Here is a 13,020-nt window from a genome sequence, read left to right as displayed (position 1 = left end):
TGATGTCTGATTGGCTGCCGTTCCTCGACGGCGGGTCCCTCCCGCCCAAGGATAAGCGCATGCGCGCGTTGTGCCGCGCGGTAGTGGAGGCGGCGGGGCGCGGGTCCCGCTGCCGTCGGGCGGCGCGGGGGGCTATGGGCAGCGTGCGCTGGGCCTTCCCTTGCGCCGCCTGGCGTCCCTGCCGCCAGGAGTGGCTGCTGGCGGCGCGGCTGGTGCAGCCCGAGGAGAAGGACCGCGTCGGCCAGTTTGTCTTTGCCCGCGATGCCAAAGCCGCCTTGGTACATGCTGGTGGGAGGCGGGAGGCACGGCGGCGGGCGGCCGTAGTCTGCGGGCGGGACTCACTGGACCGCCTTGCCCGGAGCCCTCCGTCTCGTTGCTCTCTCTCCCGCTGCTGCGGGTGTCGCCGGCGGGGCCCTGCCCCTCGACGGGGCCGTGGCGGAGGCTGCCGAGGGCGCCTCGGGGCGCGGGCGGAGGCTGCTGCGCTGGGGACCCCCCCCTCCTCCCCCCTCCCCCCGGCACCACTCGCGGTCCCGGCACCGGCACTTTCCCCTGGGGACCCGGTTGTCTCTCTGCCGACTCAGTATTGCCCAATTTTCTGACTTCTCGTAGGAAAATACGCCCTGCGAGGGCATGACAGGGAAGTAAATGCATTACAAAGCGTTAATTGCCAGCTCTGCTTACATCTTCACTTCGGAGGAAAAAGGGATGTTTGCAGTCTGCTCTTAGTAGTTACTCCGAAAGACTTCACGAGTTTTATGTCATGATGTTAAGAGATAAAAATCAACGTACTCTGGGAGACTATACGTGAAGACAGTAGTGTAATGTGTAAGGAAATAAAACTGGTTACATAATTCAGGTTTTAAATCTTACGTAACAATGTGGTAGTAATACAGACTTTTGCTAACTAGCCTGTAAGTAGTTACTCATAATTTTTAGCTGTGTGGTATTTAGCACCTGAGTCACTGAGTGAATGTACTGAAAGGAAGGCTGCTGAGACACTTTGAACGTTCATGTGGGATAAACAGTATTGATCTATGCCATAAAGTATCCTAAGTAAATAAGGTAGAGAAGGAACTATTTTATGTGGTTCTTCTAGGCTGGGACTGCTTTTTATTGGGTCTTGTGTTGTCTCTCCGCTAATAGCGATAACAAATGCATTCTGTACTTGGGTCTGGTAAACTATTTTGGTTAAATTTACTTGACACAGGCTTTTATAAAAGGGAGAAATCTAAATGATTTGGCTAAAATATACTCTTAACTTTGTATCGGCAATAATAAAGCCACATTTTTTTAGGTAGGTGGTTTTCTAGCAACCACAGATATTTTGCACATAGCATAATAGTTCTGTATTAATCACTTCCATTTTATTTCACAGGCTGGACGCCTGCTGATGCGGAAATTAATTGCAGAAAAGTTGTGCATACCTTGGAATGAAATAAACTTGCAAAGGACATCAAAAGGAAAACCCTTCCTGGCAAATAACGTATTCAGTATCTATTCGAATTACAACTTCAACATCTCTCATCAAGGAGATTATGCAGTTCTTGCAGCTGAGCCTGAGCTTCAAGTTGGCATTGATATTATGAAGACTAATTTACCAGGTAATGCATTATGGTGAAAAAGCAGATTCTGTAGTGTTTAAGTGCTGAACATTTTAATGTTTCCCAAAGAACCAATCTGTGTCCTAGAAATTCAGTGTAATTAGAAGAGAGTATATGAATGTGTTGTGTATTTGGTTTTTTTATTATTAAATGCACTCCTCATTGTTTATTTTGGGTTTTCTGTTATGCCAGGTATGGATATATTTCCAGTTTAGAAAAGCAGAACCCTGGAAAAATAAGGTCATGAATCCTGCTATGACATTGGCAGGACCGGCATCTGCAGATATTTTAATTACAGGTTTGCTGTCTGTTAGCTAGAAGCAGGGACAACTTTCCAGCTAGGGACAGTGGGATCCATCCCCATGAGAACTTTATAGACCATGAGTATTACTTTCTTGTCCCACAAACGTGGACATTATATGTGTCAGCACCAGGCCTAGTATTGTAGCAAATGGGCATCAGAGATTCACTGTGAGTGTGCCGTAATCTTCAGTGAGAGGGGATCATGAGAGGGAACATTTGAGGTGCCCCTGGTAAAAGACTAAACTTCACAAAATTAGTTGTTGGCCTATTTATTTGTATGAAATGTTGCTCTAACCTGACTATATTAGTGAACTTCAGGATCCAAATTTTAAATTAGAATTGTAGCGAAGTGTATTTCTTAAATACAGTTTTATTGAGATCATTTAGTTCACAAATGTTTGTCAATGCATGACTGGGTTAAAGGAGAAACATACTGGGGTTTACGATTTACTGGAATTTTAGTTTTTGAGAATCTTCCTCAAATGTTTAACCAGATATGATAGTAATAGCTGTGTTCTTAGAAGATCTCCAATCTTCTTCACAATCTCCAATATGCCCAGCATGTTATGCTGTGAAATAATTTGTGTAGTAAGGTAAAGATTCAAATAAATCCTGACTGGATAACTCTCTCTGATAGCTTTACACCTTTTTAATGATTACTACAAGTGTACGTTTTTGGATTGGTATGTTTAGCTAAGATGCGCAGAAGCTTTACTGCAATCCAAAGTAGAGTTCTCCTCTGTGACTAAGTTTGGTCTATTGTAGACCCTCACTCTAAAGATGGTGGTCAGCATGTGAGGTCACACTGTAGCCCGTGGAGGACCCCACACCAGAGCAGTTGTATATTTCGTGATAGGAACTGTGGCCAGTGGGTAAAGCTGCACTGGAACAGGTGCGCCCCGGAAGGGACTGTAGTAATGCAGGGCCCAAATACCAGATTAAGCTCAAGGCTGGTGCTTTTGTCATAGCTCTCCCAGGCAAAACAAAGTGATGTCCCAGCTGTGTCTCCTCCAAATGTCTTGCACACCCTCAGCCTATTTGCTGCAGGGGCAGAGTGACAGAGAAGGCCTCAACGCTGTGCAAACACTGCTGATACTAGTGTGTTATCAACACTGTTTTAGGCATAGATCTAAAACACAGCGCCATACAGGCTGCTATGAAAAAATTAACACCCAGACCCAGTACCCTTGGAAACACTTTGGCTGGACTTGCCACAAGCCTTACTGCAAGACTCCAAAGTTACTCATTTTAAAAAGCTTTCCTGTTTCAGCAGCTAGCTAGTGAACACCTAAATGTTCAAATGTTTGTGTTTTAAGCTTTTCTTGGGAGATGAAAAATTGAAAATTGTTTATACGTGCTATATATGGAGGTAGGGATATCTTGCATCCTCTGCTGGCATTTTATGCAACTGGAATTGCAGCTGGCATTTTAAAGGCACATTGCTGATGTCCAGCTGACAAGTCTTATGAAATGTGTTAAACTCTCCTTCTGAATGTAGGAAACAATTGTTAAGAGTAGAGGTTTAATTTTACATTTAGGTTTAGAAATCTGTGTGTTACTTCTCCATTTTGGAATAAAATATATTCAGCTTTGTAAGGGAATATATTCTTAGTTCTTTTCTGGTTAATAGGAAAAAAAAAATCTTTTAACTTCAGTATTAGCTGGCTTTATTAAAAAAAAAAATCTCATCTCTACTGCTTCCTTTCTCTTGCATTTTTACTTATTTATTCACTATTTCTTTCTCATTTCCCTCATGTTAAATCACTGAAATAGTGGATAACCCAATGTCCATTGATCTGTTGCTCGTTCTGCAGGCAGCACCAGAACAAATCAAGGTTCTTTTACCTTGTGTCTGAGTGTATTCTTTATTCGGCGTCCCTAGTCAATGTTGTCATAAGAGGTGTAGAATCAAAGTTAGGCTGTCAGTATATATTGTCACTTACTCTTAGTTATGTCAACTTTAGCAGGCTAAATTTAGGAAAAAATTATCTTGAGTTCATCCCATTGATGATGTTTTAGTTGCTGTTCTGCTTCTGTCATGTAGCTTTTTGATTGTCTGTCCTAGGGTTTCTAAATAACAACAGGAAGCTGAAGTTCAAAGTAGGATTTGGTGTCAGGGAAAGAGTTTAATCTCAGCAGAAAAGTAGGAAAAGCGGTGAAACCAAACTCAATTTTTAGTTAACTAATAAGAGGGTTTAGATACAGCATTCAGTTCTTGACGTCTTCAGTAGCAAGAGAGGCTCCTGCCAACAACATGTCCTAGAATCATTGATGGCAGCAGTCATGACCTCTTACCATAAAGCAAATGTTGCCACATCCCCTTGGGCAGCTGCGTTCAGCAGCTGTGTGGATTTCATTTGTGAGTATGAGCTGGTGAGATTAAGTAACGCTTTGAGGTCCGACACAAACAGGCTTCAGGTTTTTTTACCCATAGAGAGAAAAATGATGGTTATTCTGGAGATGCTCGTGATTCCAAAGACTAAATGATGGAATTAAATCGATGCTTTTGTAATAAAGTGATAATGAAAAACTATATATCCAGATGACCAATCTGAAACAAGCTAGTGACAGATGCAGCCTGCTAGGATTCCCGAACATGGGTCCTTTATCCACCTTTATCCATGGCTACTTCATCCACCTCTCCCTCTTTCATCAGAGATCTAGGTATATACGAACAGAAAAGGGGGCTATTAGGGCAAGTCACTGTATCCACAATCTGAATTCATGGTGGCAAGCTTCACAGTGTATACAGAGGAGTACAAAATGCATCATTACAAAATTTCCAGCTTTCCTTTCCAATATCTGAAGTTCCACAGCTAGCATAGTCTGTCCTGAAGTAATTTAGCTGTCAACAGCTTGTATGCATCTTTTCTATCTTTTGATAAGGAGAGAAAGGAACTTCAATTCTTGTCATTACGCATAAGAAATAACTGTCGTGTTAGCACCTGCTTGTGCAATTTTTTCCACATTATGTAACTTTACATAAAGATTTGTGAATTAAATAAAAAAATACCACGTTCCAAATTTTAAAGAGGTTTTATTTATGGCCATATGTCTTCCTTTTTGGAATTATAATTTGTATTTTTGGAAAAGAAATATGGTATTAACAAAGACTTAGTGATTGTATGTGGGAAAGTGAGCTAGCAAATAAGCAATATTAAGGATAGAATTTTAAATTATAGTCTCTGTAATAAGAACTAAAGCTAGCAGTCTTTTCACCTAAAATTTTTCTGAGAAATATTTTTGTCTTAGCAGAATTGCCTAGAACTCTTTTTACTGCTGTGCTATGAATATATAACTTTGGCTTTATCAGTATTGTTTTATCTGATAGTTCCACTGAGTGGTGCTCTTGCTCTGTGGTTGCTAAATACATTATATTTCTGAGAGTGAATCCACTATAAATCTTTCTCTGGAATAGCTACAAGGACAAAGAGTTCCCTATGTACAAAGTACATTACAGTAGGTTGGTTTGTTTGGGTTTTTTCCCAAATGCTTGTTTAAATACGAAGTATTTCATCTTGTGATGTTACCCAACAGAATCTTGATTGAGGTCTCCAATATTCTAGTTCTTATATTCCTTTATTGTTCAACCAGTGAACAAAATATGCAGAGCAAATATACAAGAGAGTATCATGCAGCTGAAAGTTGTGAGAAATATGCTATTAAATTGTGTGCTAGCATGTAACAAGGAGACGTGATGCACATGAACATTTTATGTCACTTGTTAATCTGTGCTATCTATTTTTGTTTTACTTATGAGCCATAAGAACCTGCCTCTTTCCATATTACTTTTGCTGCATTATTAAAGTCTGAAAAATGAAACTACTTCAAGACATAGCCTTCTTTGAATGTGAAGGCAGGCCATACAAGAAGCTATTCTTAGCAGTGCAAATAGAGACAGCTCTACAGAAGTTCCACAGGTATGCAATGGTTTCTCACCTTTTTTCCTCTATTCAGATGTTGAACTAAATAATGTAGTGATGGCAGAAAAGGAAGATGTCCTCTTTAGGTATGGTGTGGTGTTGCCTTTTAGTTATCCGGCAGGTTATTGTTGTAGATTTAAATCAGGCTTTCAATTTACTTGGTTTTGAAGAATCACTGAGATCAATGATTTTTTTCTTCTCTTTAGATCAGTTTAAGATGAACTCAAGTCATTTGGGAAAATGCACTCTGTACTGTAAATTTGGTAATGGACGTAATTGTGGACATTATTTGGCAAGAGACGTAATGCATATGAAATTATTTTAGCCCTTTCACAAAAGAAGTGAGAAGGATTCTCACAGTACTATTAACTCCTCTGGAAAAACTCAGCTTGTGATAATGTATTTGATTTTTAACTTCTGGACAAGAAATTTTGCAACAAGTGTCAACTTGGTTTAAGTGGTGTGTGGGATGTTGATTTACCAGTCACTTAAACTCTGTAAAGTAGAACGTTTTCAGAGACTTAGGAAATAATTACAGCTTAATAAAGATTGCTTTGAGCATTTGAAAAAAGTTTAAATCTTAGGTTCAAGAGCTTTCCTGCTTTGCAAGTGATTTTTTCTTTTCAGTAATGCAATTTTTTAGCTTAGATGGAATTACAAAGGTAAATAAATTAACAGTTCATTCCTGATCTTTCATAATCAGCCTGCAATCTTTCTTACCTATTGCATTATAGTTACTTTGATCTGGGCTTCTGCAATCTCAATGTAATTCCAGAATTAAATATTTGACATGCAGTAAAATTAGCTTTTCTCATTAATCTTCTGGTTTTATGCTAGGTTTGCTTATTAAAAGACACAAAAGGGTAAATTTTTCTGCGTGTGAATTTTACAGAAAAATAATTTGATCTAAAAATACTTCCTGAAATGCTTTTTAAAGAAAGTAGGCTATTATGTGCAAGCACCAGGTTGTTTGAAACTGTTTTTCTCTCAGGCAAAAAAATATAAATATAACTTATTTTTCTCTTTCTATTCTCATTATTTGATCATGGAGGTGAGATAATACAAGAAATGATAGAGATCTTCAAATCGGAGATATGTCACATGTGAATCAAAGTATCAAAGTCCCACACAAAGAAGCTAAATATCATACTTCAGTCTAACTAGTGGAGGAAAGTGCTCTCTCGCCAGCCATTTATAAACTTTGTGCCATTTCTTTTGGTAGTCATAAACTAAATTGAGAGTTAGGCACACCTATATCATAGTTGGCATGTCTTTTACCTAGCAGCCATATTCAAGTTTTAGAACTTGTAATGCGTTTTTTAATTGCTGTTTTTCAGCTTTTGCAATGAGAAATTCTTGACCTAGAAAGAAATGCCAAAACAGATTGTTCTTTGGAGTGCCTTTGTCCTTATGGTGCCTTAACTTTACCTTAAGCAAAGTTTTAATTGTTTTTTGTTTTTATTGTTGTATTTCAGTAAATCTCATAGCAGCAATCAGTATCTAATCTTTTACTACAAGAGATAAGTGCCAAATTATTAGCTAATGGTACAGCTATGGATATGTAGATGCGCTGTTTGGGATGAAGAAATTAACAAAGGATTTAGGTTAAACGTTACTTCTAATGATTAAGGAAGTCAGAATTTATAAATACAAAACCACATCATTTTTAGATGCACAGCTAAATAATGTCATTGTTGAACTACTGAATCATAATGGTCATATGCCCTTGCACTGAGTAAACGGGGAATAATTTCTTTGTTCCTGTTCTAGTTGAAAATGGAAAGAAACAGCCATCTTAAGCATACTGTTAAAGAATACATATTATATAGCAGTTTCATTATTGTGCTTTATTTAGTCACATTTCTAACACTGTTTTAACCTGGAATTACATCATGTTTGTAAAAACACTTGCACATTCTAGTAATTGATTAAGCACCAATGCTTGATAAACTGTGAAAGGAAAATCTGATACTGTGATTGGATTTCTTCTTTGAGAGGAAATATACTTTTTAGAAAGAAACATTCTTAATCCTTTATGATTGTTTTTTAATAGGAAAACATAAACCCATTTGGATTAAAATAGAAACTGACAGCAAAATGTAGAACAGTAAAAATGAACTTGTAGAGAATAAGATATGTTTAAAATGAGGGATAAATTAACAATTATGAAACCAAAAAACTTAAACCAGGAGCTTTTAGTAAAAATAAGAGGTGGAACAAAGAGGAACTCTAAGAATGCTTATCTGGTTTGGTTTGGGGTTTTTTTCTGAAATATCCTTCTGCACACAATTTACAAAAATCACAGTTTATTCCTTAATTGGTCTTTTGGGAAATCAAGTTATATATTCAAAATGAGGTGCTAAAGAGAACTGATTTTTTTTTTTTTTTAACAGAACTAAAAATACTTCTCAGCCTGCACTAATGACAGTTAGCTTTGGCTTTCCATGTTAAGGAAGTCTAGAAGAAAGGTGTGACGGGGGGCCAAGGTTAAGTAATTATTATGTAAGTATTAGGAATTCGCTTTTTGAGGAGTTTCTTGCTAACACTGACCATTTCCAATAGCTTCAGCTCTACAGATACATATATTTGTTGCAAGGGTTGGAAAATAGAAGCTGTCTTTATCCTGTGTTGTCAGAAGCTTATTTGGCTGTTGTCTGTGCAAGGATTACGCTTTGGAGATCTTATTAGTTTCAGGGTTGGGATACAATGTTTTAGAGACAGATTTGCAGATTTTTAGACTGATTTATGAAATGGTAGAAATGTGTCTTAAATATTTAATGTCTCCCCTCAGTAACTAAAAAAAAAAAGTCTCAGCTGGATTTCCCTGATGTAGTTCCTTTCTAAAAGAAATTCTGATTTTTTAACAAGGCAAATATTTTTATATTTTCTCACTGAAGGTGACAGGTTGCTGTTGTCATGTCAGGTTTTCAGGAAGGTTTAGGACCAGGAAACTTCTGCTACTTCTATAAGTAGCTGTTTTCTTGCCTTATATCGGGTGGTGCTGTAAGTTCTAGGCATTCATGCCTGTGTTATGTGCTGTGTTGCATTTTGATGGAAAATCCAATCTTGTAGTGCATTAAAAAATAGTTACTTGCCCTGTACAGTTTTTCTGTCTGTTCATCAGAATTGTCGGGTTTTGTTTAAAATATGTAGATCTTTTTCCTAGCAAAAAACCCTAATTTAATAAAAACATAGCAAACACTTGGAGATAGTATCTGCAAGAGTAGATATGGTAGTAGATCGCCATAGCAAGATGGGTGATGAGTGGAATGAGAGCAGCCCTGTGGAGAAGGGCTTGGGGTTATTAGTGGATGAAAAACTGGATATAAGCCAGCAGTGTGCACTTGCAGCCCAGAAAGCCAACTGTATCCTGGGCTGCATCAAAAGAAGTGTGACCAGCAGGTCGAGGGAGGTGATTCTCCCCCTCTACTCCGCTCTTGTGAGACCCCACCTGCAGTACTGCGTTCAGCTCTGGGGGCCCCAACATAAGCAAGACAGGTACCTGCTCGAGCAGGTCCAGAGGAGGACCACGAAGATGATCAGAGGGCTGGAGCACCTCCCCTGTGAGGACAGGCTGAGAGAGTTGAGGTTGTTCATCCTGGAGAAGAGATGCCTCTGGGAAGACCTTGTAGCAGCCTTCCAGTACTTAAAGGGGGCCTACAGGAAAGGTGGAGAGGGAATCTTTATCAGGGAGTGTAGTGATAGGAAAAGGGGTAACAGTTTTAAACTGAAAGAGGGTAGATTTAGATTAGATATTAAGAGAAAATTCTTTGCTGTGAGGGTGGTGAGACACTGGAAGAGGTTGCCCAGAGAAGTTGTGGATACCCCATCCCAAGAAGTGTTGGATGGGGCTTTGAGCAACCTGGTCTAGTGGAAGGTGTCCCTGCCCATGGCAGGGGGGTTGGAACTAGATGATCATTAAGGTCCCTTCCAACCCAAACCATTCTGTGATTCTATGAAAGATATAACTAATACAGGTGAATGAACCATTGAAGTTTTATCAGTTTTTCAGTTGTGGGCCATGTGCTGCTTTTGCCATGTTGCAATACAATTATCTTCCTCTTTCATCTTTTCTTGTATAGCCTGTTGGCTGGATAAAAGACAGCTCCTGCAGTGGCAGGTCTGGAGCTATGCAGAAGTTGATTTGTGTGTTGATAGCAGGAAAGGATATGTGGGGACAGGATGCTGAATGACTAGCTGACTATCTCTTCTCTGTGGGAAGACCAAACAAAACATGCTGTGTTTTAGTTGTCAAGTGGGCCAAACAGTCTTTCAGCTGCTGGCAAGCCAAACAAATGGCTTTACAAGGGGCTTTTTTAAAGCATGTTCTTACATGGTTACTTTCACTGTAATCACAGGAGAGATCAATTCCCAAATTTAAAACGCTAATACTTTTTCTGTCATCTAGTGTTTTTTTGGACTTCATTTTGAAGGGGGAAAAGAGGGAAGGACTGTGTATACACAGAAATGGGGATGTTTTAAGCATGAAAAAGATAAGGGACTGTCGTGGTTTAACCCCAGCCAGCAACTAAGCACCACACAGCCACTCACACTTCCTCCCCCCACCTAGTGGGATGGGGGAGAAGATCAGGAGAAAGAAGTAAAACTTGTGGGTTGAGATAAGAAGGGTTTAATAGAACAGAAAAGAAGAAACTAATAATTATAACACTAATAAAATAACACTAGTAATAATAAAAGGATGGTAATATACAAATGATGCACAGTGCAATCGCTCACCACCTGCCAATCGACACCCAGTTAGTCCCTGAGCGGTGATCCCCCCACTCCCCCCAGTTCCTATACTAGTTGGGACGTCACATGGTATGGAATACCCCATTGACCAGTTTGGGTCAGCTGCCCTGGCTGTGTCCTATGCCAACTTCTCCAACCTTCTTGCTGGCTGGGCATCAGAAGCTGAAAAATCCTTGACTTTAGTCTAAACATTACTTAGCAACAACTGAAAACATCAGTGTTACCAATGTTCTTATACCTAGCTCAAAAACATAGCACTGTACCAGCTACTAGGAAGACAATTAACTCTATCCCAGTTGAAACCAGGACAGGGACATTTTTACTGCATCTGGCTGTGAGATTCATGTTCTGGGACAGGCATCTGTGCAGTGTCCTGACTTCTGACATCGCAAGGAACTCTGTTGTTCAGTGGCTTCATTACTGGAGTAGGATATCATGATGTGGAAGGATATAGTCCCAGAGTGTGTATGTCTCAATATTGAGGACCAGCTCCACACCAAACGCTGAATTTAGAAGAGAGATCTCTCATCGTACTCTGAGAGAAACCAGCTCAGTCTGAATTAGCTTGTACTTTCTAAGGTTGCAGAGCTTTCGGGGGGGGGAAGGGAAATTGCATTAGTCAAATCAAGGTGCTAGGAAGCGTGAATCATGTAGTCAAATTCATGTGGAAGATGATGATGACTTAGGTACTGATAATTGGCTTTTTTTCCCTCCTCTTTTGTCCAATGTGATATTTATGTACCAAGCAGATCCCAATGCACCTTCAGGTTCTGCAGTAGTACTAGTTCCTTAGAGATGGGAATAGTCTCCCTGTAATCACATTTTCACTAAAGTACCTACCCTTTCCTGCTACTATTATCTTAATGCTTTTATGGTTCAGTAGCAACCATTAGCAATACCATGTAGATAATGTTGTTTTGCAGTATATCTGATTGAATGCAAAGATAGAACTGGGTGTCATCCCCTTTGTGCTGGAATTTCTGTCTATGCATCTCACCAGCACCATATATGCATGCATATATATACATGCATACCAGTATATATGTGTGTATATGTATGTATATATGTACATATATGCTTTTTATATACATCTATATGAGTGTGTGTGTGTAGATATATATTTGCACACACATGTACAGTGTGAGAGTTAATCTGATTTCACTGGAGGCAGAAAGTGATCTAGTATTGACACTGGGTGGTCATTCTCATAGCAGTGGGTTTTTGCTTGTCTGTTTTCTGGTAATAGTAGATGGTATTAAGTGGTATATTTTCTTTATTTTTAAGCGAAGGATTGTCAAAGGTTTCAGTCAATATGATCTTTCTGTATGTGTAGAAAGGCCATCTAGTACATTATTTCATAAAATGTAATAAAATGTTTGAGAGATCTGGTGGCTTGTTAGTACTACTGTAGTGTAAGGCTATAGATGGTCAGGCACATATATGTGGGTACTGTTGCACTAGCAACACCTTGAGGATTTTGTTGTCTTTAATTTAAAGAGTAAAAAGATCTAGCTCCATTAGAACATGTTCTATGTTCCTAAATGTCTGTTACCTTTAGAGAGATCTGAGCATGTTTGACTTTTTTGACTTCTTTTACATCAGTATTTGTTCCTCACAACCCACAGGCACAATGGCTTTATACAAGACAGTCTATTTTTATGTTTATTTAGGTTTTGTGCTTTTGTGTTTATTTTCAGTGTGGATGCATCATAACTTCATGAGTGTTGAAAGGAAGTAGAGTTCCTGCTGCTCTGACAAAATGGAATGATTGCTTTAACTGTTTGATATATTTTATAATGGAAAACTGATTAAAATGCCATTTTTATGGGGTAATTTACCTTTTTGAGGAAATACTGTGGCTACCTAGAGCTTTGCTAGCTGTGGTCTATGTCAATGGTTGTAACTTTTACTTGCTTAAGCCCTTTCCAAGAGGTTGTATAACAAGTTACGAAAGGTTTTCTTATTTTATTACTGCTCATTATCTTTTTTGCTATTACTGTTTAGTTGTACATTTCATTAAAAGAATTTGGGGTTCCTGAATCATCTTAGTGATTTAGACCTCATATATTTTAAATACTTTTATTTTCTCTACTCAGAAGCAAGCTAAAACCATGCTCTTGCACCCAGGTGTGATTATGTCAGTAAGGTCTTCAATGCAAGTCTGTACTGCAGTTGAATATTTGGCATAGAAAGAACGTGTGAAAGTATGCTGGAGTCTGAACAAAATTTGAGAGGATGTGTCATTTTTTTTTTTCTATTTTCAGAACAAATGTCAAAAAGCATGTATCTGTTGCAGACCATAGACCACCTGTCTGTAAATTGATCAGATGTGAGGTATCCAGTTAATAGTGTGTGACTTCTCTTCAGGTTTTTTTATCCAAGCCATACCTGTGTCAAAATTGCTATTTTTTCCAGTGCAGTTTTGGAGGTAGAGCTATCTA

At 39.0% G+C, this 13,020-nt stretch overlaps 1 protein-coding gene across 3 annotated transcripts in view; it reads left to right on the top strand.

Moving 5' to 3' along the window:
* The first annotated feature begins 112 nt into the window (after positions 1–112).
* The window catches only part of AASDHPPT (aminoadipate-semialdehyde dehydrogenase-phosphopantetheinyl transferase), a 48,415-nt gene continuing 35,507 nt past the window's right edge, over positions 113–13,020 (top strand). For all 3 annotated transcript variants that reach the window (XM_010562105.1, XM_010562104.1, XM_010562106.1), the window contains exons 1-2: positions 113–278; positions 1,376–1,601. In XM_010562105.1, coding sequence (XP_010560407.1) covers positions 135–278; positions 1,376–1,601 — 370 coding nt within the window. In that variant the 5' untranslated portion in view covers positions 113–134. The remainder of the gene's footprint in view (positions 279–1,375; positions 1,602–13,020) is intronic.

Source organism: Haliaeetus leucocephalus, unplaced genomic scaffold, assembly GCF_000737465.1.
Source record: "Haliaeetus leucocephalus isolate CR32 unplaced genomic scaffold, Haliaeetus_leucocephalus-4.0 Scaffold155, whole genome shotgun sequence".
Taxonomy (NCBI): Eukaryota; Metazoa; Chordata; class Aves; order Accipitriformes; family Accipitridae; genus Haliaeetus; species Haliaeetus leucocephalus.
Note: the sequence above shows the minus strand (reverse complement) of the source record. Positions and strands in the feature narration are given on the sequence as shown.